General features: G+C 49.2%; 1 protein-coding gene across 4 annotated transcripts in view; it reads right to left on the reverse strand.

Annotated features, from left to right (window-relative positions):
• The window catches only part of FGF13 (fibroblast growth factor 13), a 187402-nt gene that overhangs the window by 36866 nt on the left and 122908 nt on the right, over positions 1–27628 (reverse strand). For 3 of the 4 annotated variants that reach the window (XM_050974397.1, XM_050974398.1, XM_030228837.2), the window contains one exon: positions 863–973. In XM_050974397.1, coding sequence (XP_050830354.1) covers positions 863–973 — 111 coding nt within the window. Of the gene's footprint in view, positions 1–862; positions 974–2928; positions 3116–27628 lie in introns of those variants that run through there. The other variant, XM_009090446.4, reaches the window with a different exon arrangement.

The following is a 27628-nucleotide window of genomic DNA, read 5'->3' on the forward strand; positions in this document are numbered from 1 at the left end:
GGAGAAATGATCTTTGCCAAGCTCTCTGTGCAGGACGAGCTGACAGAAATGAAGCTGCATGGGAAGAGGAAGCAGGCCACAGCTGGATTTATGAACATAAACATCTCTCTGAGGTCTGCCAGTCTTGGCTTGGCCACCTGCACCTTTGTACACTTTCTGCAGGGCATTATTTCCTACACTGCCTTATTTTACCAATCTTGAAATCTTTTTGTCTAGCTGGGTGAGACCCTTAAGCATTTTTCACACACCAAATCACTGCTCTAGTCAGCTTTTCCTGTTTTCTGATAATCCTCAAAGTTGTAAAAAACCCAGTCAAAAACAACAAGTAGAAATGCCAGAACTTTTCACAGAAAACCTGAGGGAAAGCTGGTTGAAAGTTGATGGTACAATTTAGAAGCGGTACCAAATAATAATAGTAGGGAAATGTGAAGTTGAAAATGCTGCTGAAGTCCCAGTTTGTGAAATATCACGGCGCTGTTTGAATGAGCCCCTGTGTGAGAGTGGAGATAGCGTTATTCTATTTCAGGCTCTGAGTAGGCGAGCAAATTTTCCCTGACGAAAAAAAAAAAAATCTAATAAAATCCAAAGGACAGCAATGAACTTCTCTGGATTACCATGGAGATAACATTTGCTTTGTTTGTCACATGTGTCATCATTACCTCCTCTGGTTCATTATTTCTGTAAGTGATTTCTATCTGTGTTTCTCTCAGAGCCAGTAAGTCTGAAGGACTCTGTGCTTCCAGCACGGCGTTAGTGCTGCTGCCACTCACTCAGCCAGCCCAGGACAGCAGCTCTGAGGGGACCTGCAGGGGAGGGAGACACCACAATCCACAAACACACCATTTATTCTTGTGTCACTTACTATAAGTACTGTCTTCCTCTTTTGTTCCATCAATTGTTCCATCTGCTTGCAACTGCAAGTGGTATCCTTGCCTGCTGTAGAGCTTTGTTACTATACCTTTAAGCTGAGGCTCTGCAAAGAAACAACAGTGAGATTAACGTGGGAAATCCTGATGTGCCACTCCAAGAAAGCAGGACGTGAAAAACAAATCTTCAGGCTTCTTCTCAAGGCTGAGGTAAGAAAAAGACCCAAAACAAAAGCAGGGCTACCAGCTTTGCATCACTTTTCATTTAGGCTGAGATCAAATTTATGTCTATGAAATCAATTGCCAAAATGATTAAATGCCACTTTCGATTACAGCGTGAGTAGCACAGTAAAACCTACTTCCAGTGAATACAGATTCCAGTACTGCTTGGCCCCAGGAGCCCAGCCCTATCTCATTTAAGATTAAAAATGAGCTGGCAAAGAGTACATCCAGTCTTTTATAAAGGTGTGAGTTCTTAGATGGAGAGGAAAAAGAAGACTATTACAACAGCATTAGTAAGAGCCACAGTGACAGTTGAGAGCCTAAATATACAGCAGCAAACGTTTAGCACAGGAACTGCTGCAGCTCTAATAAACAAACCCCCATTCCTTGCTGCTCCAGAGAGTACAGAGAATCCAAAGAGATAAACTACTCAATGAACATATGGAAAATAGAGAGGGAAACCCTGAAATCCAGCAATGTGTGGAACTGCAAAATAAATATTACCATAAGGGCTGAGGTAATTACCTCATCAGCTAGAAGAAGAAAGATCAAAACAACGCATAGTTTGCATAGATTTCTTTTTTCCATAACCATCCTCAGATTCACAGCTAGAAAGCGAGATATCTCACACGGTTTCATATCGTTCTAGACCAAAAAGTACACAACAGCAGGATATGCTGTCAAGTGTGGCATTCAAGATATCTGGCTAAAGCATCAGGAGTAATTGCAAAAAAGGTCTACGCCCACTGAATCCCAACGACATCTGCATTGTAGTCATTTCACACAGTTACGTTAGTCAGGAGCTCATGCAGCCCTGCAGCTGGCTCCACAACATCTCATTCTTTTCACAGACAAACACTGTGAAGATGTGGTATGTCATTTCAAGCGCTCTGAGTCTGGATAACACTCCTTGTCTTTGTAACCAAAGGCACTGAGGCTCTGCTACTGCACTTCATTTTGGCAGGGACTGAAGGCAAAAGCTTACCACAGTTTGCATAAGTGTATTAGATCTTATTAGCAACTTTGATAAGAGTCCTGATAGACACACAACTCCTATCTACCAACTTTTCTGATCAGAAATTATTCCAACCCTCTCTCTGGCTCTTTAGCCATAATCCATCCCAAAGGTGCTGGCAATCTGCGAGCAAGGGAGACAGGTGGAGTGGCACAACATCAATGCTCCAGCACAGCAAAGCCATGGCAACATTGCCAGAGGGTTTTGCTCCTCCCAGTACAAAGCAATCCACTCAGATCAGGGACCCAGCCTTCACACCTGACCTTTTGCACCTGTGACCCAGAGAGCCTCGTGTCTGCAGGGCAGCTACAGGTATGGCATTCCTAGAAAGGCAAAGGGCGCTGAAGCAAAACTCTGGAAGGTGCCAGGAAAAGCACAAAGCCTTGTCTGTAATCAGCAGATAAAGCACGGCATGGGCATTCTGTGAAGTCCCTGGGACACCAAAACCAGATCTCCAGACCACAAAGTTATTTAATACACAACTATATATTGAAGAGAGAGATGCGTGTGTGGGAACTTCCCCGCTAGCATCTCCCCCACAAATACACCCAAGTGTTTGCATGTGTGTAACAGAGGGACAGACAGCTGACTTAGGGGTACCTGGGTGCACACAGGTGTGCAGGTGAGGCACAGACAGCAGCGGGTGCTACCCAAAGAAATGAGATGAACACGACAGGGGAAAGGACTGGCATGGGGTACCCAATTCCTGCACATCCATTGTACGAGCCCTGAAGTACCTTTCCCCCTTTCCCCACACCTGACACACATCCCAGTTTCCACTGCATCAAACCAACCCACCCACCCAAAGACATAACCCTTGCCAACCTGGTCGCCTTCTTCGCCTTTTCTTGGAGCCAAAGAGTTTGACCCTGGAAAACACATTCAACTTGTTCTTGTCGCAGCTTCCCTTGCTCTTGCTGGGGCTGTTGACACACTTACAGGCATTGGACTTCTCCCGCTCCCTGGCTTGTCTCTTCTGGCGGATCAGGGAGCTGGCGATGGCTGCGGCCATGGCCGCCACCGCCCCGGCTGCCCGGCGGGCTCAGGCACGCGGGGGTCGCCGGCCGGCCGCGGCCAGCATGCTGCTCGGCCGTCCCCAAGGCCGGGGACGCTGCCGGGCAGCCCGGCCAAGGCCGCCCCGCCGCTCGGCGCGGCAGCCCGGGACACACGGGCGGGACGAGTACCAGAGCCCCGGCGCGGCACGCAACAGTTTAGCTCGAGATTTCGTCCTCTGGGATCTTCCCCTTTTGACTTTCGGGTGCTTTTTTATTCCTCCCAACTTCTAGCAGGGGAAAGTTTGCAGGCAGAGGCGAGCGTTTCTACGGAGATCACGCAGATCACTTGCAAGACATCCCTCCAAGCTTCTCCAGACGCGCTATCTGCACGCAGCCATGGCACATCCACTTGGTGCAAGATCATCGCATCTCTCCTAGCCCCGATTTCTGCAGTTAACTTTTCTTCCCACCCGTCCCCTCCCCATTCAGATCCCAGCAAACACCTGTTAGACTCCAGCAGGGGCTGTCCAGTTGCAGGGGTTTTCTGGATCCTTTCTCCTCTTCTCGCTCAGAAGAGACCCGAAGCAGTGGGTGCTGGAGGCACTGGGCTGGGGCGCGGATGCCCCTGGGTGCCGACGCCTCGGGAAGCCTCTTCCGCTGCGCTCCTGACAGGTGAGCGCAGCCTCCCCTGTCCGGCACGCTCGGCTCTCGCACCGCAGCTCTTCCCAGCCGGTAAACAAGCAGCTCCCGAGCCGGGACTGCAGCAGCAGGAGCAGAAGGAGCAGGAGCAGCAGCAGGATCCCTCCGGCAGCGATGCGGGCACCGCGCACTCCCCGCAAGCCGTGCGCTGGGTACAGAAATGAGGCGACGCAGCAAACCCCTTATCACCACCTCCCTCCTCCTCCGCCCGTGCCTCCTCCTCCTCCTCCCGCTCCTCTCCGGCGCGGCAGCGAGCGGAGAGCCGAGAGCCCTGCCCGGCGCTGCGGGGTGGCCGCGGGGCCGCGGCGGCGAGGGGGCTGGGGTGGGCAGGGGAGGGGGTAGCACGGGAAGGGGTGCCGGGGGAGGGGGTGCCAGGGGAAGGGATGCCACGGGAGGGGGTGCCTGCGGCGCTCGGAGCCGCCTCCCGGCAGGCGCAGACACCCAAACAGACGTGACTGCGGTGAGCAAACAGCCCCGCCGGCCCCGAGCGAGCGCACCTGGCTGGCAGCAGCGCTGAGCTCGGGGCAGGGCGCAGCTCCAGCCACAGCTGTCCCCTGCCTCTCCCGCATCCTTACAGCATGTCCCCCCTCTGCAACACGGATTTATTGGAGGCTTTTTGCGTCTCTCGCCGTTCCTTTCCACCGCCCGCTCTCAGCGGCAGTTTCGTAGCAGACGAGGAAATCCTCAGAAAGAACAATTTCCTGGCCGTTGCCATGTTCTCCCGTTTCCCTCTGTCCCCGCACGGAGCCCGTGTGTCCCCGCGGCCGGGCCCTCCTGCAGCCCGGTTTGTTGACACCGAGCTGCGGTGGCGGCAGGCCGGGGCCGGGGCCGTGCCGTGAGGCCGGGCACAGCCTGGCCCCGCTGGGGTCAGTGCCCTGCCCAGGACCCCGGGAGCGGGAGGTCCTGGCGATACCCCCGCAGCCCATTCCCTGCTCTTCAGCATGCTTTCAGCAGCTGGAGCCTAAATCAAAGCCAGTTCAGGCTGGAAATAAAGCAGAGCTCTGCAGCCCCGGAGGCAAACAAGTATTGAGAGAATGTGTCCCGAGGCAGAGTGATTCACGGGCGCTGAGGCAGGGTGGGATGTCCCTGAGAGCTGGTTCAGGCAGGGGACTGCGATGGCAGCAGGCTGCTGTCACCCACGGCTGGCAGCCGTGTCCCCTATGCCCCGGGCCAGGGGCTGCAGAGACCCCAGGGATGGCTGGGGTGCTATGACAGCACCAGGCTCCCGCTGTGCTTCCAGGCTCGGCCAGCTGCTGAGGGGATTTGCCCTTCCTCCTGTCCTCCACGTGCCCCCAGCAGAAGCAGGTGCTCCCGTCCCTGTCCGGGGTCACACCTGAGACAAGGCCTGGCACGAGCAGCAGACGCCGAGCTGCCACCACCACCCCGCAGCCCAGCTCCACAGGTCTGCTGCACTGCCCTTCCCTCACGAGGAACAGCCACAGCAGCTCCTCACTCTCCTCCAGCCGGGATCCCTGCCCCACAGCCTGCTGTGCCAGGCTCTGTGACAGGCCATTGGCATCACCCAGAGGGATGTGTGTCCCCCACAGCCTGCTGTGCCAGGCCCTGTGACAGGATACGGCCACCCTGGCAGGCCATTGGCATCACCCAGAGGGACATGTGTCCCTCACAGCCTGCTGTGCCAGGCCCTGTGACAGACACGGCCACCCTGGCAGGCCGTTGGTGTCACCCAGAGGGATGTGTGTCCCCCACAGCCTGCTGTCCAGCCTGTGACAGTACACGCCACCCTGGGGCCGTGGTGTCACCCAGGGCAGTGTCCCCACGCCTGCTGTGCCAGGCCCTGTGACAGTACACGGCCACCCTGGCAGGCCGTTGGTGTCACCCAGAGGGACATGTGTCCCCCGCAGCCCGCTGTGCTGAGCCTGGCACCCCGGTCCCACCCGCTGTCCCCTGGCTGCAGGAGCTGTCTGTGTACACACACACCTACACGCACACGTTTGTTTATGAGGCAGCCCATGCACACAGGCATATTAAACAAACACTCCTAATTTCTTATTTAAGTTTAACGGTGGGGTAAAAATAGCTGCAATTCACAAGTTCCACCACTACCCTCATCTGCCAGTCCACATAAGACATGTGAAATCCAACACAGGAGACAGCCAGTTGGATATTATTAGCAATAACTCATCCTACTCAACTCACCGGTAACATACTATGGATTTTGCCATCTTTCCACTTCCAATACAGTCATGAGTGAAGCTTGTTTTCTTTCCTGAGACTCACCCAATACTTTATAAACATTCCCAATTTGGAAAGCAGTGTTTGATCTTCAGATCAAAGTGAAGCTGCCTCATTGTGATCTGTCCTACAAGGTCACAAGACATTGTGTTTTCACTGAGCCTAACCAGAACTCAGAATTTAGCTAACCTTGAAAATCCCAGGGAAAAGGAGTATATAAAAGCTGTATTTGGGATATCTTTCTGCCAGCATTCCAGCCTGCTGGAATTAAAATCCATAATGAAAATTCATTTGCACAAATGTTCCTTGACAGATAACTAAGGAGAGGAACAAAAATAGCATATATGCATAATCAGATTTAAGTTTCAAAAAACAGTCCTCCAGTTTTTTTGCATGAGCAACCTCTTCATCTATCGGTACTCCTACAAACATGTCTTCATTTACTATAAATGGCACATGAAAATGAAGATCTTGTTGGGAAAACGTCTTTGGTACAGGACCAGCCTTTGGACTACTTCAGTGTTCCAGATATAAAAATCTCAAGGAACAGCTTTATTTTCTTTGAGAAGCAAGAGCTGCTCACTCCCCACTACACTAAAATAAAATAAAATTATATTCCAAGTGACTTTTTGAATGTAGAAGACAACCAGGCATTCCTTGAGCACACATTCTCTCTCTTTATGGCTGCTGCAGTGGGGCACATTTAAAGTTAAGGGTTAATTGCCAGTGCCATTTCAATCAAAGAGAAATCAGCATGGGACAGACTTGTCCAGTTGCTGTCAGAGACAGTGCCATCGTCTCCCTGGAGCTGCCATCTGACCAGAAGCAATTCTGTTTTGAAGTAGACAAAGATCTCACCCACTTTTGATTTATAATTTTTCCTCCCAGTCATCTGTTGAGTGTTTGCTGATGATTATTTCCATGATTGTGATCACTAAAATATGCCTGAACCTTCCGAAGTTGCCTGGATTGGGCAGAAGCAAAGCCTGCAATTTGGCACCCATGCCAGGAGTGGCTCTTGGACTGAGGCAGGGCATGGTTTTCAGGCAGCCCTTGCTGTCTGGCTCCTGCACAGAAAGGCATCAAATCCCCATCACTGGCCCAAAGTGCAAGCAGTGCTGGCTCTTTCCCCCAGTTAGAGGAAAGTGCCAAAGTTCTGTTTTTCCCTTCCTCCTCCCTGAATCATCTGTGCTGTGGCAGGTCCCAGACCACTGCTGTTCGCTCTGAGTTTGAATCTACCCCAAGCACAAAAGATTTACAGTCAGTCCTGTCTCATGCTGAGCAGAACAAAAACTGAGACCAGGTGAAAAATACCAAGCCAGCTGCAGAGCTGACTGCCATGGAAGCAGCTGCAAGGACAGCCAGAGCTCATGGTGCAGTATGTCCATGGTCCAGGGCAGCCCTGAGCAAAGAATTCCTTCCCCCAGTGCTTCTCACTGCCCACAAGCCCAACACGTCACCCTCCAGGGGACCCACGCTCCTCTGTGCCCTGTGAAGCATCAGCAATTCTCATGACACGCTGCCATAAAGCAGGAACTGATTTCCAGCACCTTGGGTCAAAATATCCCATCCTCGGACTAAGCTGCCTTCTCAGTTACTTCCTGTTCCCCTATATAGAAAGTAGTAAAGGGTTTATAGTAGGCCCTATATAAACTAGTAGTGTTTAGGCAGAACAAATGCTGCATCAAAATCAGACCAGAAGAAAAAAATCCCAAGCCAGCTCCAAGCCTCACTCAGTCCATCTTAAACACTAAACCACTCCTCTACAGTTACAAGCTTGAAGCTGCTTTGGTGTGACAAAAACAAACAAACAAAAAAAAATCAGCCTGCCACTGGGTGTCAGGAGTCCCTCCTGATGCTCTTTTGTTCTTGCTGTTACAGAAAAAGTAGGAAAAAAAGTTTCAAACATCAAACCTATGGACTATTTCCACTGCTTACACTCTCCAAAAGTAGAGCATTATTTGCTGAAAAGCACCACCAGAATCTCATCTCTCTCTTTTCAGGATGAGATAAACAAGACTTTCTCCAGTCAGGGATGACACAGCAGCACTGAGGCCCCGGTGGTTTTTGCTCTCCTAAGTAAACAGAATTACTATTCACCAGGAAGCAGAGCTGCTCAGAGCCCAGTCCTGCATCACTGAACTCCTGTGTGAAATATCCCATGGACATGACTCAGCCTCTGCTCTGCAGCCAGCCCCAGGCTGGACACAGCCTGCAGCACAGCAGGGCTGAGCACGCTGTGCTGGCCCCTTGGCACCCCCAGAGCTTGGGCTCTACCTGACAGGGCTCCAAGAACAGCAGCCTGGGATTTGTTGCTGAGGGCAAGATGAAAAAAGGTGTCAGTGGAAGCTTAGCTTCCAAGCCCCAAGAGCTCAGACTTGATGGTATTTTAGTAACAGACCAACCTGAGAATTAATAGTCAAGAATGGCTACAATAGGCAGCTGCAAACAGAAGTATTTCTATGTTAAGAGCATAAGGAACTTGTAAATAGCGATGTGGATGTTCCTGTGTGTGTCTGTGCCATGGTTTTTTGCAGAAGTGCACTGGGCAGCCTTGCTCAGAAAAAGGAAAAAAATGAAAATAGATTCCTGTGACACCAGTGTAGACATGGCACCTAGACCCACTTTATCTAAAAGCTCACTTCTTCCTCAAAGGATGAGGTGATTGGTTCATTTTTATCTTCTCGGGTACAGAATCACGAATCCCAACACCAGAAGAGACCCCAGCACAACTGGTGCACAGGACTGGATGTGTCAAAAATGGCACCCATCCAGCAAAGCACAGAAACACACCCCTGACTTGAACACCTGAGACATCTCACTAGGACTACTGAGATATTGAAAAAGTAATTGTGTAGATGATGCATCCAAAATGTTCTCATAGTCCAAGTTCATTCTCTTCTTGAATCTACACAAGTTTGCCAGGGCAAGGTCTTGTGACTGACAAGAATTTGAGTCTTTCCTTCATGACTTACATGACCTGCTAAATGCTCAGGATGGCCACAACACCTCACATAAAGAACACCAGTTTCCTCTTAGAATCTCACAGAAAATACTAATGAGAGAAAACCCAGTTCTGCCTTTTCCCAGCTGTGAATTCCAATTCCTTTATACTATGGCAGTAAAAACTGGATTTGATCTGACCTGGTAGTGCAGCCATTTTTGGAAAAAGAGGGCATTGTTTGAAGATAGAAAAATAGAAATATTTTTACCTAGGCTAATTCATATTCAGTCATCCCAAAATGTCAACCACAAAACTCGTTTATCCGGGGCATAAAAGATCAGTGCCAATCAGCTGGGAAAGGTCACAGAACAAACACAGGGGATCAGCTCCCCCACCTCTGCAGGCTCCTGAAATGGGAACGTGTTATTCCGGTGCCCAGGGGGCCCGAGCTGAGCCAGGAACCTGAGCAGTGCCCAAGTGACTTCTGTGCCCACCACACAGCCCAGCAACACTCCCACATCAGTATGCACAGGGGGCTCTGCTCACTCACCTCCCAGCACGGTGGCTCTTGGAAATATCACTGTAAATGACAGCTTATCGTTCCTGAATCATTTACATCTCAGCATGGGACACACCAGAAGTGTGGGCTGTGTGCCACTGTCCAACTTAACATAAGGCCACTTTACACATGACAAAACACTGCAAATAGTCCTTCACAGAGCCAAGGCAAGTTGCCTGGAAATTGCCACATTACTCAAATAAGATTTTTTCCCACCTTTTCACAGATCTGGTGATTCATCCTTTGTCAACAGCTTAACAAAAGCAGACTCAGTGGGTCCCTGGTGAGTTGGAGCCTCTGAGAGTTCTCCTCCTTCCCCCTGCATGCAAGCATTTCACCAGCTTCTCACAGACATGCTCCCCGCTTTGCTCAGAATGAGCTCCTGCCCCACTGCTTGGCTCCCCTCAAGCCCAGAGCCCAGCCCACTGTGACCCTGTGATGGATGCCACACCTGGCAACTTCCTCTGCTGTGTTAACGATCCAAGGCTCAGCTGGTTCCTAACGATGCCAGCAAATTACCCACACTGGGGTCAGAAGAGCTTGGCGCTGGTTTTCTGCGACTTTTACCCAAATGCCAAGATCATGGCACCACATTCACACAGACAAATGAGAAGGTGAGCAGAGCTGGTCACAAATGAAAGGGACTTTGAGGAAGAAGTGTTGTGTCTTGGATGGAAGCAGAGCTCTCCAGGAACTGCACTTAGACCCTGCACCAGTCAATGATGCTGCTGGAAATGTGGAAGTAGAGCCTGGCACACGCACTGGCATGGAACTGGAACCAGTTTACCCAAACAGAATGCTGGTCCTCAGTCTCTGTAAGCAGAAGGAAGACTCTGCTTACAGAAACTGTCCTTCTGTAAGTCTCTGCTTACAGAAGGACAGACCTTCCTTCTGTAAGCAGAAGGAAGGTCTGTCCTTGAGGATCAGGGAAAAGGCCATGAGCCTGAGCTTCCTTTGGGTCTCAGTTCACCAAGCAATAATCATGGTATGAACAGAGGTGTAACAAGACATACATGACTTAAGTGATGGAAAATGAGATTGATCTAAGCTCATCTGACCAGGTATCTGGGCTGAATACTCACCAAAGTGGAGAGAACAGCAACTCCAGATGGCAATTCAGTCCCTACAAAGAACACCACTATTTTCCCAGCTTTATGAAGGAAAACTTTACCTCTGCTTTACTGAACTTGTTGCAGCATGATTCAGACTGTACCTCATGCATTGTTATGATAACTGATATTCACCAGCACGAAAATTAAGTGAACCCTTAATGAAGGTCAGCACAGCTCAGGGTCTTGCTTCTGTCAGTGCTCTCTCACACATGGGAACAAAAATCCAGCCCAGGCAGTGGCTCAGTCACACTTCCCACACCAAACCGGCCCTGCAGAAATCAGCCTCATGACAGGAGCTGCTGCTGGCAAGAGCAGAACAAAGGTGACATCTAGAAATCACACAGGGATTTTGAATTGAAAAGTACAGTGCATCATGAGTAAACAGAAGAGAATTCATTGTCATAGGCTAGATGCACTGTTTTCACAAGCAACACCATGAAAAATATTGGCCAGCAAACAGGAACATGAACCACAAGCCAGCATCTGCTCTGTGGGATTTAAATAGGTCTGGAAACTAGAAAAAAAAAAGTGTATGCAAATTTCACAGAAGCAAATTAAAAGAAATTCAGAGAAGTCAATTCAGAGAAGGAAGCTAATGGCAGAACATCTGCTGCTGCTCCCAATATTCGCATTAGAGGCTGGGAACATTTCTGGGGACTCAGGCCTCATCAGAAAGCTCAAAAAGGTTCTGTTGCTATGCAGAGAAACATTGCTCAGAAATCTGAGAAAGAGACAGGAAGCTGCCCGAGCTCAGCACTGTTATTCCCTCCTTAGGTCCAGTTGAGCTCCAGCAGGGCCACGTTTGCTTGTACAGACTGGGTCACTGTCCCACCCATGGCACATTTCTACCCAAACCCACCACAAAAGGAGCAGACTTAGCTGCACAAGTAGACACGAAGATAATACCACGATTTTAATCCAATTCCCAGTCCATATGAATGGCCTTTGCAACACCCAGTCATACAGCTCAAAGGGGCTGAGCTGAATTCACAGCAGACACACACACACTGTTACACAGGTGCTGGTTAATCCAGGATTTCTGTCCTCTCCCTTCAGCCCCCAGCCCCTTGTTTATCACTCTCCTTTTCCACCTCTTCCCACTAGATCCTTCTTTCCTCGTTTCACTAAAAACTGCAACATGCTTCCGAGGAGAAGTAGTCACAAAGCCCATCAGTATCTCCATGTACTTACCCTTCAGCTGAGGTCAACTTAACCTTGTTAACAAACAAATAAGCTTAGTTTAGCTTTATCTACAACATTCCAAGGCTTGGGAGCTTTTGCTGGGAAGGGACAAGGAGCAGACTTAAGATTGTCAAGCACAGAAATAAGCCTGCTGGATTGTAAGAAGTTCTCTGGGCATATATTCATACAGACACAAATACAGACATTTTTTTCTGCCTTTCTTCTTCCTGATTCACAAATAGGAGGAAACTCAAAATGTTACAAAAAGGCTGAGATGCACAAACACTAGGGAATCGAAGGGGAGCTGTCAATGATGGAAGAAACTTTCACCTCCCTTAGTCCTTTCTTTTTTTTCCCCACAGTTCTGCAATATATGAAACATCTTACTCAGTGACTATATTTTTAAATCTTTACTGCCATAAATTTTAGCCTACTTAAAAATTTCAGATGTGCAGTCTTTTCAGGAAGCTTTCAGCAAAATATAGAGTTTCCTGTACAGGAAGTATGCAGTAAAACATGAATTTGTAAACAGCTACAAACCAAACAAATGGAACAGATTTCCAGCAGTGAAAGTACTGGAAACGAATGAAAAAGACGAAGATGAGAACCAAGAGGGACACCTGCAGTCAGCCCGGGTAAGTGCCCGGCAGGGTTCCCTCCTCTCCTCGCTCCGGGCTCTGTCGGTGCTGCCGTGGGAACGCAGCAAACCCCGGCTGGAAGCTCAGCGAGCTCGGCAGGGCCGGGAGAGCTCTGGACGGGGCTCGGAGCCGGGAGAGCTCTGGACGGGGCTCGGAGCCGGGAGAGCTCTGGACGGGGCTCGGAGCCGGGAGAGCTCTGGACGGGGCTCGGAGCCGGGAGAGCTCTGGACGGGGCTCGGAGCCGGGCCTCGCCCTCTGCGGCTGCGGGCCCGGGAGGAGGGGGACCCGGGCACCCCGGGGCATCCTGGGCACCGGTACAGGGCATCCCAGGGCATCGCAGGGCGTCCCGGGCACCGGCACAGGGCACCCCGGGCACCGGCACAGGGCAGCGCCCAGAGCGCTCCCGAACAGCTCCGCTGGCCGGAACCCGGCGCTGTCCGTGGTGCTGCCCGGCCGGGGCGGCCGCTCCGTGCCCAGCCCGCAGCCCGCAGCCCTCGTCCCTCATGCCGGATCCCTCATCCCGCATCCCCGGATCTCCCATCCTGGATCCCACATCCCGCCTGCTGCGGCCCCGAGCAGCTCTTAGCTCGGGCACAACACCCGGTCCTGCACACCACGGGCATGTCCCCACAGCATGGTCACACATCCCCACAGCACAGACATGTCCCCACAGCATGGTCACACATCCCCACAGCATGGTCACACATCCCCACAGCACAGACATGTCCCCACAGCATGGTCACACATCACCACAGCATGGTCACACATCCCCACAGCACAGACATGTCCCCACAGCATGGTCACACATCACCACAGCACAGACATGTCCCCACAGCATGGTCACACATCCCCACAGCACAGACATGTCCCCACAGCACGGTGACAGATTCCCACAGCACAGTGACAATCCCCACACCGTGGGCATGTCCCCACAGCACGGTCCATGCCAGCTGCCCACTGGGGCTATACAACTGGCACCCCAAAACCTAACCCTGGCGGGAGTCCCAACTGCTGCAGACCCCCTTCATCCTGAGTGCCCCAGCCAGAACCCTTCCTGCTGCTGCAGCACAAAAAGGCATTAGCAGTTAATAATAGCTAATATCCATATGATCAGACCTGCTACATGCCAAAACCAACGCAGAGTGCACACTTGGCACTGCACACTTTATACTACACTCAGATTTGCTACAGTAATCTTAAAGAGAAAAAGAAAAATGGATGCCCCCCACAATTCATAGAAGTTGGTGATTAGTGTGTTATTTCTAATAGAGAATGACACACAGCCCAGCTGATATCCAAGGCTCACAGTTCATACTGAATGCTCTGTACATGCTGCTGATCAGATTATTGTTTGATACTGGGGTATTTTCCCAAAGCCCCTGGATTTGCTCTTCCCTTCTAGCCACAGGGCGTTGGTTCTTAGAGTAATCTGATTATTTCACGTACCCCATGCAGAGAATACACTTTTTCATTATTGAAGAAAACTAAATTACACCATCATAAGCCTTCAGCTAAAACACGGACAAAAGAATAGAGAAATTAAGAAGGTTTTGTATTGAAAATGTTTTTACGTTACTAACACCATGACAAGATTGCCTTCAGTTAAGGCTAAGCACAGTACTCTGATGAAAGGCAATTAGGGCTGGCTTTTCCTCTAAAGAAATTCTTACACCTGACAAAAGCTTGGATACAAAATTAACTAAATATGTGGCACAGATGTTTAAAATCAACCTGTTTGACATGTGAAACGTACATTTAATTAGGACAAATTTCCCAGCTCAGCAGCATATTCAGTCTATTTACAGTTCCAGTCAGTAGGAATGAACAGTAACACTTGCCTTTTCCTTCTTAAATGACATTTTTTTAGTTACCAAAGAAAACTCATGAAGTCTAAGAACAACCACATTCTTAGTATTAAAGAAATATTAACCTCTGATTTCTTTATATAGTTTATAACCTCTACAGAGGATTAGTTGCCAGGAAATACCTTCTCCTTTTTTCCTGTAAAAAAACATTGCTTAAATACATCTTACCTGAATAAGACTTTCTTATCCCCAAAGCCATGCTGCCTTACAAGCTGCTCCTGCCCAGGCAATTGCAGTCTACATCTGGAGCAGACACACAGGGAGCAGATCAGAGAAAGTTTAAGGCACATTTAAAGTATTCTCTAAGGTACTGGCCAGAAACATCAAGCCCATACTCGTGGTATAGAGAGATCATTAATGGGCATTAGTGACAGACCATTATGACTTTCAGAATCATTAAAGATTCATAATGTAGCTGCATTGTTCTGGCAGCATCTCACCACTTCTTGGACATAAATGTACGTTTCTCCTACATGATTTACTTAAACTTATTATTTTTCAGTGTCAGATTTTGTTTTCTGCCTCCTAGAATTACAAAGAGGGGCTGTAACAGGATCCTGCAGTGCACCACGCCAGCCACAGGAGCCTGGTGCTTGGTTTATTTGATGCCCTTTCTGTAAGGCAATTTGCAACAGGAATAGCACACAACATTCATGAGGTTGAGTATGTACCATTTCTTTCTACTTTAAATAAGCTGAATTACTGATGTACCACACATGTTACAAACACAAAAACACTTGCAAGAATTAAATTTGCTAACAATTCTGAAATAATTCCCTTTTGAAATGGTTAAGCTTTGTCACTGCCTTTCAGGAGAGTTCATCATTTGGTATTTTGATATAGTGAAAAATATTGCAGATATGCTAGCTGGGGCCAACCAAACCTGCAACTCCCAATGCAGTTTTGACAAGCGAGGAAAACACTGAGATTTGCTTTAAAAGATGTACAGTACTGCAAACAGTGTGCTCTGAAATGTGGCTACAGTTCTACTTCAGTTGTGTTCATCAAGGGCTGGATTTAAATTTTCTCCTGCTGAACTGGACCGAGCCCCTGTTTAACCCGTTTTCCTCAGTAAAGTCAGTTAAGGCCATGCTCACATATTTCGTAAATAATGAGATTTAGGCACTTTAGAAGCAGAGTCAGATTTTGAAGTCAGGTATTGTCTCCAAGTGTGATTTGTTCATTGTGAAACCATAAAATCCCAAGCAGTAGAGAGGAGCTGTTGCACAGGCTCTGAGTTCCCCAGGGTCACGTTTCCAGGCCAGCCTGAGCTTGGCTCTTGCTGCCCACTTTGCTCACCCTCCTGTGTGCCAGGGCAGAGCAGCCAGCTGCCCCCGAGGAGCAGCAGCTCCTGAACTCCTCCTCACTGCCACTGCCACTGCCACTGGCACTGCCACTGGCACTGGCACTGTGTAGGATTTGCTGTGGCTCAGACCCCTTCCAGATGCTGGCCCTTGGGAACCAAAACGAGATCTGGCAGCCAAAGCCTCCCAAACATTTAACGTGTCAGCACTGAAGCTGTGCTCATCTAGGCCTGAAAGGGGAAGCTCACCAATTTACTACTAATAAACAATTTTCCAAACCCAATATTTTAGTGTTTACTAACACACGTGACTGCTTATATATTTGGAATTCACAACATGAAGTACGCAGAAACATACCATGCTGTGAACTGCACAATTTTAAAATATTCCCTGTTTCTTATGCCACAATTGCTCATGATCAAACTGTGAATAACCCAGATATCCAACTACAATCTACAATTTAAAACATCCTTAATTACTGTTGCCAGAAATGAACAGTACTTCACAAGGAAAACTGCATTGGGGCAAAAAAATTGAAGTTGATTTTGGGACCTCTCCACTTGGAAATGGCACTGCTTTCACCAAAGGAGTAAAAAAGCCACATGGAAGAATGTAGACAAGTCCATTTCTAATGGCCTGCTGAGTTCTACTGATGCCAGGACTGACCTTGAGTCAGTAGGTTTTCTGTCACCCGTGTCAACTACTGACCGGCAGTCAAAAGCCCAGAGTGGCTTTGCTTACTGCCAGGCAATTCTAAACAAGGTTAATCCCTTGTAAATGTAGTTCTTCTACTGGCAACAGGAGATTCCCAAAGCCTACATTACCTTGTGGGCATAACTCCCTAAAACTGACATGGATCTTATTAAAATGTCATTATTCTGTACTTTCCAGCCTACCTCAAAAATGGTTTAAGCAGTTCAGAATCATTCTTAAGATTTTACAATATAATTGGAATTGTATATTGAAAACACGACCTGGTTCAGTTAATCCTCATCACCATCTAGTTACTCGCAGCACATTGACTTGGTTTGGTTTTTAATGAATGAGAGGAAAATGCAGCTCCAGTCTGATCTCTGGTTTGTTCTGGTCCCTTTATGTCCATTGTGTCCCTCAGCCCAGGCTGGAGCCACCTGGCACGAAGGAACTCAGCTCCTCTGAGACCCTGCCTCAGCCCAGCTCCCAGCCCAGCTCTGCTGCACCATCAGCTGCCTGGGGCAGCCAGCCTAAAAAAACCACTTTGCAGTGAAGCCAAAGGACTACAGGTGGAGTTTGCAATAAAACCAGCCATTTTTTATTCTCCTCCAATGTATCAATAAGAATCAAGCTGCTGTTAGCTATGAACTGCCCCCAGGGACTGCCAGGGTACCAAAGGTGCCCCAGGGACTGCCAGGGTACCAAAGCTGCCCCAGGGACTGCCAGGGTACCAAAGCTGCCCCAGGGACTGCCAGGGTACCAAAGCTGCCCCAGGGACTGCCAGGGTACCAAAGGCTGCCCCCAGGGACTGCCAGGGTACCAAAGCTGCCCTATAAAAGCTGCCCCAGGGACTGCCAGGGTACCAAAGGTCCTGAGGATGAGCTGTGCTGGCTCTGCCTGGGCTGAAGGCACTTCTCCCCACGCTGGCTGCTCCAGGGCTGTGCTGGGGTTTGTGCTGGCAGTGTTGGTGACTCAGGGCTGGTTCTGCTGTCCCTGAGCAGAGCTCACCCAGAGCCAAGGCCTTCTGTGCTGCCCAGGGAGGGGACACAGCCAGCACAGCTGGGACAGGGACCCGGGGGATGCTCCAGCCCACACAGCCTCGTGGGCAGTGGGAAAAGCTGGGGGAAGCAGAAGGAAGGGCTGGACATTTGGAGCTGTGGTGTTTGCCTTCCCAAGTGATCATTACATGTGATGGAGCCCCAGCCAAAACCATCACAGAGGGGAAAAGATAGTTTGGAAAGGGCATTTATGTTTCTAACCATCTAAAGAGAAAAGCTCGTATTAGCCCTCCAAAAGCATCCCTTTAAGGCAAAAATGGATCCAAAACTGGATCAATCTGGCACGGTATTACCTGCCAGAACAGGTCGTTTGGCAGATCCCAGGGGGATTTATGCCCCCACGGTGCCTTGCTGGCTGTTTTGGGAACAGTGCAGCCACAACATCACCAAGCACTCTCCTCCCAGAGAGCACAGCCACACAGCAGCACAGTGCTCCACCCTCTGTGTGTGTTCCCACAAGACACAAACTCTGTCTCTTGCATCTGAGCAATGATGCAATTATTATTTTGCATTATCATGCAGGCTGAAACAAGGGCCAAGCACTGCCACAGAAGCTAGCCCAGACAATCCTATTTCACAGAATGCTGCTTTGTGCTTTTGAATACATCTTGTCCAGAAAAAGCCAACTATCAGGCTTGACCTTACTCCCTGGAATCCAACAGCAAAATCCCCAACAAGCTCATCTGGCAGGAAGAGCCCAACAGCTCAGCCTCACTTCTACAGCTGCTGCTATAACCAAAAGATCTGAAATGCAAACTCAGGCTGAGCAGCCCAGCACTGCTCCCTCAGCACCCCCTGCAACACGGAACAGCAGCTGCCACAGGAACCTGCCAGGAAAATGCAGATCAAAGGGCTGCTGCCTCCCTGCAGGAGAAGGCACCAGGAGAGCAGAGAGCTCTGAACTGCTGCCCAGACAGACACAACACCCCTTGGGGCTCTGGAGCCTGCTGCCCTGCACACACTACTGCTGTGCCAGTCATCATCAGACTTCCATAAAGCGATTCAGAAATAGCAATTCCAGCTCCAAAGAAAAGTGACTCGATCCAATTTTATAATTTGGTGTTTCAGATTAGTGAAAATATCATATATTTGTATGGGAAAATACATTTTCCCCTCTCTTTTTGACCTGTTTGCATGACCCTGTCATGCAATATAAAATCAGGAAGAAACTCTTTAATGAGTGATTTAATTTTCTGATGCAGGGAATGTTTCAGTTTCTACTTTCTAAAGAGAAGCTGAGTGAAATCAGAGCAGGAATTTCATTCCTTGGCCTCATCTGCCACCTGGTGGAACACGCCAAGCTGGCAGAGAGCAGCACTCTATGGCACATTCCAGCAGGCAGCGGCAGTTCAGGGCTGCTGAGGGGCTGCAGGAGGCAGGGAGCAGCACTGCAGCTGCCAGCACCTGTGCAGCTCATGCTTGGAAAGCGTTCTGCAGCTAAACCAACACAGGGCAAACCTGGAGTTCTGATATTTCAGACTATGAAACAAAACAGCTGCAACCTCCCCAATGTCAGAAATGGTCCCAGCAATTTATAACATTTATGGAAACCTCCTGAGCCCGAGAGAAGCTCAGACTCATAGGCAGGACTTGCAGGCAAACACAGGATTTCAAACAGAGAAGCAAAAGAGACACTTTGGTACCTGTCTGCAAATAGCTGGAAATGCCCTGCTGTTACACCATAAAAATAAAGCAGGAAAGACAGAATTGGCCCAAGCCTCAGCTTCTGAAGCTATTGCACTCTATTTGGAACACGATGTTTATTTTGCATTCTATTCTGAGCATTTTAGCAAAGCTGCCAAACCAGTTATACCCAAAAGTAACTCTTATTTCCTCAGCGTGAAACCCTAACTTAAAAACACTTGGGAGAACTGGGATCATAAACCCCATTACATTCCCCTGGCACACATTTACTGAGCTCCCTGAAGCACTTCTGCAAAACCCCACTGAAAATGCCACTGAGAGGCCTGCAAGGAGGCACTGGGCAGGTGCCAGGGAGGAGATGGGCAGAGCCCAGCCCAGGGTCTGGCAGTGCCACCTCCCAGCTGAGCAGAGCCCAGAGCCCCTGGCCCAGGGCCACCCCAAGCCCTGGCTGGGAGCAGGGATGGTGTGGGATGGCAGTGCCCCCTGCCAGGTGCCACTGTCACCACCACACACTGCAAGCACAGCTCTGCTCTCAGCAGTCTGCAGGCACCCACTGCCAAAATCAATACACACACCAGTGCTCCTCAAAGTCATTTCAGTTATGATAATTAAATAAATGAGCTCCAATAAAATAATGATTTCTCTATTTACCAAAGGAAAGTAATGGGTTGAAAGTAATTTAATTTGACACAAATTTGGGGTTGGGTTTAATCCTTCAGATTTTATTCTTAATTTCTCCTGATATTTTATAACACTGTGAATCCTTGTTACTTTATTTTCCTGTGTTAACACATGATAATAAACTACTGAAAATGTGACCTAAGCCCTAGACAGAAAAGGAAGAGCAGAACTCCCTGAAGTTTTGATGAAGAAGACCCTGCACTATTTGGAAAGTCAGCCTCAAGTTCTCTGTATACATTCCAGGAAAAGCAAAACACTTTGCAAGTGGATTCAGACCACATTTACACCCAGAACTGGAACTCTGTTTGTTGGGTATAAATGAAAAGGATTTCATCCTTGCCCCACTGTCCAGACTCTCATCACCAGCCACAGATGTCAATGCCTTGAAGTTTCATCTAAGCCCAAAAAGGAGTATTTTATCCCCAAGTTCCATTCCACTGACAGGATGCTGCAGGTAACACGACTGGAGAAGTGGGAGTGAAGCTCATGGCAGAGTAAATGGGTTTCATGTGCCAGTACCATCCATCAGGCCTTGATCTGGTCACTGAATGCACCAGCCCAGCACCCTGCTCACAGCCTGGCTCGTGCTGCTCACGGGGCACTGAGCACACAGATTTTGGTACCAGGAGATGCTCAGGATGTTCTCCAGAAACAGAAGCATAAACCTCCAGCAGACAAAAGAGCCACCACCACTTCTTTTGCAGACATTATTTCGGCCCACTTTCCTCGTTAGGTAGAACAGTCCCACGATTCAAGCACTCAGAGAAATCTCAATAAAGCATTTGCCACTAGAGGAGGCTATGCCATAATTTTTTTCCCCAGTGACACACCTGTACCACTGAAATCTCAGGGGAGTTTCTGCAAAATCACCACTACTGTTCTCCAGCTACTCCTCCTGTGCATTCCTTTGAAATCATGAAATTCCTCAATAACTGTACATGTACTTCTTCTTGTGCCAGAGACAAAATAAGTTCACAAAACCTACAGAGCTCCTAACCTGGGTAATTTCTGTCTCTTTTAGCATGATGGTGCTTTTGGCACTCTACAGGCACTGAAAGGGAAAATGCAGGTGATTAGCTGGGAGCTTGCAGGGACTCTGCTCATCTGTAAACACAATAATCCTAGGCAGGGAAACTTAAGGTGGACGACTTCTTAATGTGGCCTTATCATCAGCAAGTGCATCAATTGTCTCCACTATTTTCTATCTTTTTAAAAAGTCTTTTGAGCACCTGATGATCCTCATCTTCAGACCATCAGGCTCCAGGTGACCAGATTTAGGATTCATTCCCTTGAAGAACTGTGTGGTCTTGCATTATTGCTCCACATCTGAAAAGGACCAAATTTTAGAACATCCCAATTTTCTAAGAAACAGATTTGCCCTTTCCAGTCTGGCAGTGTCTAAACTGATATTAAGGGAAACAGGCCAGGCCATTCTGTTGGACAGATCTTGAGCTCATAAAACATCTGTGGTTGATGGTCCCAGAAATAGCTGCCCTTGTTCTCCACCCACAGAACAAGCACATCCCAGAGGAGATCAGGGAGAAAGGTTTGTCCAACATTCCCATTTTTTGTTGCATCCATCACAGGCTCCTGTACTCACTGGAATCTTCTGTGCTGTTCATCTGGCTCCCAACACATCAACTCCAAATCTAACTCTGTATCTTTAAACATTCCCACCTCTACTTCCTGTGCAAATAAGCAGCTGTTAAAAAAAAAAGTAATTTAATTTAATTACAATTTTTTAATTAAGGAGCTGTGTAACTACATCCTCAATTACAGTGGTGGGAGCTCCAACTCCACATCTCAGCATCAGAGGGAGTCCTACTCCTGTTTCATTCTCTCTGCAAAGTCAAGGAGGAAAGCTGGAAGCAGAGCTTTAGTGAACAGCATCCCAGCATTCAGTCAGCAGCATCAGAAAAAGGAGCAAGAAAAACCCCAAGAACATATTCCAGGCTCTTCACTGAACCCAGAGCACACAGCAGCATCAAAGTCTGGTCCCTGTCCTCCTGCCAGGCACCCCTGCTCTGCACAGCCCTGCCCTGAGCTGCAGCACTCCAGAGAAGGTTCCCACAGACACTCAGCTGCAGAGACCCTGCAGCTCCAGAAGGATTTCTCAGCCTCTAAAGCAGTTAGTTAGCTTTTCCACTGGTGGGCTTGGAGGAACCCCCCAGCCATGGGCAGAAGGCAGGAGTCAGAACTCTGGTTCTGGGGTCCCGTGGCTGAGGCACACAGGCTCCCAGACATCTGCCAGGTGGCCCCAGGGACAGGCTGCTCCCAGTGCCAGCAGCAGGGCCAGGAGGGAGCCAGAGGGGACAGCCCAGCCTGGGCACCACCCCTGGGCCAGGTGCCCCTGCTCAGCAGGGCTGGGCTGCACCTGGGCAGTGCTGCAGGGGGAGCAGGTTCAGCCAGGCTTTGGCAGCAGCATGTAACTTAAATGGGCTTGTCACCCTGCCCCAGCTCCAGCACCTAACTGCAGGGGATTTATCTCTGTCAGTCCCCAAAGCACAGGTGCTCACTCAGGTGACATTGCTAACACTTCTCTGTGCCTGGAAGCAAGAAGTGAATGGGGGAAATGTTAACTGACCACTGATGGACGTTAAGCACCACCAGAGATGCCCACAGAAGTTCTAAACCAGTCATTCTGCAGCTCCTTGTGCTTTTGCATCAGTCACTTTCCTACGTATGTTTGACTCAACACACAGTGCTGACACGTTTTCCCAACTCTTTTCAACTTTAAGCCAGAGAACTGATGAAAATAAAGGTGAAAGGCAGATTACTATTTAGCTCTTGGGATGTCAATCTAACAGTCTTCTAATAAATGACTGTCTCAAAATACTTATTACCAATTTTAAACAGCAGGCTGTGCCTACAGGAAAAAGCTAGGCTTGGTTTAACTCCACAGAGGAAGAAATCTTGGGATAGAGGAGGAAGAGCTGGTTCACTCTGGACTGCCCATGCTGGCCACGTGAGGCTGTGAGAGCTGCAGCCCAGGGGGACAGGGACACCCAAGGGGACAGGGACACTGACAGGGACACCCAAGGGGACAGGGACACCCATGGGGACAGGGACACCCAAGGGGACACCCAGGGGACAGGGACACCCATGGGGACAGGGACACCCAAGGGGACAGGGACACTGACAGGGACACCCAAGGGGACAGGGACACCCATGGGGACAGGGACACCCAAGGGGACACCCAGGGGGACAGGGACACCCAAGGGGACAGGGACACCCAAGGGGACAGGGACACCCAGGGGGACACCTATGGGGACAGGGACACCCAAGGGGACAGGGACACCCAGGGGGACAGGGACAGGCCCACCCAGCACGCAGGACCCCTCTGCACCCCCAGCTGGGGAGACTCTGCAGCCTGTACAGGGTGACCCATGTGCCAGTGCTGCTCCAAGGGGACACCACCTCTGCTTTCCCACCTGTGCCACTCTGAGATGAAATTCTCACAACCAGGCTACAGCCATCCAGGGTAAGGATAAAAGAGGAGACAGGATAAAACAATGGTCTTTTTTATGCTCCACTCCATGTTTTGCTGTGTCTTGCAATCAATCTATGAAGCACCAGTGTTTGTTTTTATCCCTGGCTGCAATTAAACCTCCAGGAAACGTGATAAACACAACCTTCCCACAGGGACTATTACCTGCAAGCCACTGACTAACCACCAGATAAAACACCCAGCTGACACCAGCATCCATTTTTCAAAAAGCAGGACTAGGATGAACGTCTTACGGTAATAATGTTAATTACACTGGGTGGATAAAATGAGAAAAACACCCAGAGAATTCAGTGAGGGCTGCTAAGATCTGTAATGCTTAAATAGTCAAATGCAATTAAAAGACTCACTCTTTAGTCATCAGCAATTTTGCAGCTCCACTGTAGGACAGAAACACTGGAGCCAGTGCACTGTGACAAGGGAACAGATTTCTGCTGTGCTGTACAGCTGACAAGCCTTTATCTGTGGGATGTGTGACATTTAATGTGGTTTTTAAAAACAGACTTGGCAAAACCAGACAGATGACTGTAACAATTAGTAGCCATTTCCTAAAGCAATTATTTATCTCAGCAGATCTGTGGATTTTAGATGTGACCAAGAGAATTGAAATGTCAAGAGACAAGAGGGATGTCCAGGTGTGAGGAGGACACACCTGAACAGCCAGGCTGTGTTTGTGTGGGGCTCTGGGGGTGGGACACAGCCCCAGGGCCCCCTGGATCTGCTCAGCCCCACTGCAGCACAACCAGCAGCCCTAAGCAGAGATCCTTTCCTCAGGAAAACTTCAGGTACCCCAGCAAAGCCCAAGGTTTCAGAGTGATTTGCAAGGACCCCCTGGCAGTGAGAGCAGTTTGTGCATGGAGGGAAGGACAGCAAGCCCTGTGTCCAGGGGGCAGAGGCAGCAGTGACATCCCGTGCATGGAGGGCAGGCAATGCTCTCCTGAGCCCAGCACATGATTTCCACTGCACTGCTGCTTTCCCAGCCCTGGCACCAGCAGCCTGCAGGGAGGGCCAAACACCCACCTGTGCCACTGCTGCCACACACAGGACAAGGCACCTCCAGCTTGGTGCCCTCAAAAGAAAGATAAATGCTCAGCCAGCAACAGAGACTGTTTACAGCGGGATCTGGTGGCCCCAGAGAGGAGCCAGAGGAGAGAACTGCTTCATCATCTCCAGTGTCACCTGCTCGTTTCACTCAGCAACTGGTGGCAGGGAAGGGAAGCACTGGAAGTTGTACAAAATAAATACTCCTACAGCTGTCACCAGCTTCTAGGCATCCAGCTGAAAGGAGGCATTTGTTTTCAAATTGCACATTACGGCTTGGAAGGGAGGAAATGATCATCTTCATCATCAAACACTTCAATATTTGTAACAGGGTAACATGCAGGAGCCACAAACTGCATCTGCCAAGGGAGGGAGGCAGACATCCTGCTCCGAGCAGGTAATTAGCATTCAACTGACAAATGACTGTTTCTGCCATCAGTAACCTGATTTAAATTGTGGATGGAAACACAAATAACAAGAGACAAAGCCCTGGATCATTCTGCACTGCTCTGCCTTTGCCTGCTGGAGTCTCACCATAAATGCATTCGCTGCACTGCAAGAAATGCATATCTACTCTTGGCTGAAGGAGGAAGGGTTTTGTAGTTTTGCTGAGTTTCCCTGTACCCTGCCTCTTTTTAGCCTCCTTGGAGCACCCACAGTGGCAGAGGTGTGATGGGCCACTTCATCAGACATTTCAAAACATGGACAGACAAAAGAATTTAATGCAAAAAATCCTCAGCTGCAAATGGTGCTGAGTGGGTAAATCAGAATGAAAGGTTTCAATTTACAGGCATTTTCCCCCAAGATTCCTTCTCAAATTAACATTTGATCAAAATCAGGAAGAAGTCATTAAATGTTTAGGTTTCATCCAGCCCTCTGTCTAGGTGCCCAAAATGACACAATAAACACAAATGAAGAGTTTTACTACCATGAACATGCCCATAGTTAGGGAGGGGCTGGGGCAGGACTGACTGCCAGGCACGTGTGGGTGAGAACAGCCTGGAAATGCCAGAATGAGCCTGGAAATGCACTGGGGCCAGAATGAGCCCTCTGTCACCCCCAAGGGTGGTGGCACTGGGGGCTCAGGGAAAACCCACCTGAGATGGAAAACCCTGTCTCACTTCTGTGGCTGTCAGCAGACCTGCATGGCAGGGAAACTGAGGCTGTTCCAAGAGCTGCTGATTGGTGAGCAGGCTACAAACAGCTGTCCCTTCCAAACTAAGGAAGGACACACTTCTCATTATGCAGGAAAAATCAATAAAACATGAGAAGAGACACTGTGAAACTCTGTGTTCCAGCTACTACAGCAACATGTTTTTCATCAATAGAGAGAGTGAAAATTACCCACAGGAATGGACAACACAGCTGCACTTACTGCTCCAGGTTCCACTTACTGCTCCCTGCTTCGCTTGCACGGTGACATCCCCTCAGTCAGAGTGAAATTCTGGGTGCTCCCGAGGTGCCCAGGGTTGTGCCTCAGCCAGCCTGTCCTTCTCAGCAGAGTCCTAAAGCATCTCCATCAGGATGGCAAAGGGAGCCCTTGCTCCTGCCCCGAGCTGGGCACAGCTCAGCTGGGCACAGTCAGAGCTCAGCATCCAGAGCAGCAGAGCCACCCAGCTGCCCCTGCCCCCCGTGCCTTGGCACAGCAACAGCGGGACAAGGGGACCCAGCACGGGTGGGACAATGTTCCTGCAGCCTCTCAGGGGTGGGCAAAGCTGTGTGTCCTTTCTCCTGCTCAGAACACACAGACAGAGCTCCACAATCACCTTCCAGAATGGTTTATGAACTATGTTCATTCATTGCAGACTTCCCACTCTCAGTCCTGTCAGGATTTCTCAGGAGCACACCCTGATCACTGCCCTGGATATTCTGCCTGCTGCTGTCTGATTCCCCAAACCTGAGCACTGAACTGGACTGCCAGCCTTGCCATGTCCTCATAACCAACCCAGTGATGTTCTGCCCTTCAGCCAACAGGGCTCTCTCCAAAGGGAATGCAGGGAAGGGCTGAAGGCTGCCCTGGCTCCTCTCTGCAAGCCTGAGCCTGCCCACAGTAACTGCCTGTGACACAACAGATGGAGGTTCACAGCCAGAATAACTCCATCTCCATCACAGTGTCCACGACAGCCAGGGAAAACTCAGAGCTGAGTTTACAAACCAGTCATGGCACAGTAACAAGCTCCCATTAGCTGACAGATCCAAGGCTCCCAGAAAATAAGGAGCAATGCAGTGAATTCTTTCCTTTGAATTTAAATAAACTGGATACCATTCCTTCACCTAAAAATTCCTCTGCTTCAATAGCATTTATGCAAGAATATATGACAGATATTTACTATTATTTTCTTGGTTCAGCTTTTCTTCTCACAGCACTTACCACAGGTCACGGATTTAACTCCAGCACAGCAAAGGGGATGTCTCTGGCAATGGTGGGATAATTCAGCACATCAACAGCTTAGAGACGTGTAAGCACCTGAATATTTCCTAAAGGGCTCCCCCTGCATTTGCTGTGATGGCTCTTAGCTGGCTGCTAAGAACAGAAGCACAGGTTTATTCCTTATTTCAAACACTGGAACTCACAACAGGCCTGAGCCCCTCCCTCAGCTCTGACCTGCCCTGCACCCAGCACCCAGCACCAGAACCACACTGAAAACAATCAGGACTTGAATTTTCAAACACAACCTTTTTCTACCTGCACAGGACAACAAGTATAGCCTCCAACAGCCACGGATCAGGGAGTTTTCTGCAAGGCTTGTTTCCATCAAGAATAACAGGAAAATCAAGGAATTCCTACAGCAGGTAGAAATGGAAGCCCACTTACCCTACATACTAAAAAGGGAAGTATATGCATTTTTCACGAGATACCTCCTCTTCTTTTCTCTGCCAACTCTATCTGATACTATGAGAGTGGTTTAAATACTAAAACATCTGAATGTGAATCCCTGCCAAAAGCTAGCTGCAATTAATCTACAACTAGATATTTTGATCACTGGCACTTCCATGGAGACACAGATAGCAGAAGCCCAAGTACATCTCCAGCTATCCCCACGTGAACTTCAGTTTCTACAAGACCCAGCTCAGATTCACTATATTTAACTGTGTGTTTACAGAAAAAAATGAACTCTGCATAAAAGTTTAGAAAACCAACGCCCAGCCTCAGACTGAACAGTCTTAAAATATGGTGCTAGAGTTGGAGTCTGAGAGGAACTGAATGAACAACTCCATCACCATTTTTGATCTCAGACCCATTCATCTGCCAGCACCAGGAGCACAGGGACAGAACCTCAGGCAGCCCCCAGATGAGTCCCTGTGCCCCCCAGGGCCAGGGCAGCAGCCCTGCTGCAGGCAGGAGGAATCCTGCCCCCAAAGCATGAACCATGGCAGGATGTTCTCCTCAGCTCTGCTCTTACAAGAG

Source organism: Serinus canaria, chromosome 4A, assembly GCF_022539315.1.
Source record: "Serinus canaria isolate serCan28SL12 chromosome 4A, serCan2020, whole genome shotgun sequence".
NCBI lineage: Eukaryota > Metazoa > Chordata > Aves > Passeriformes > Fringillidae > Serinus > Serinus canaria.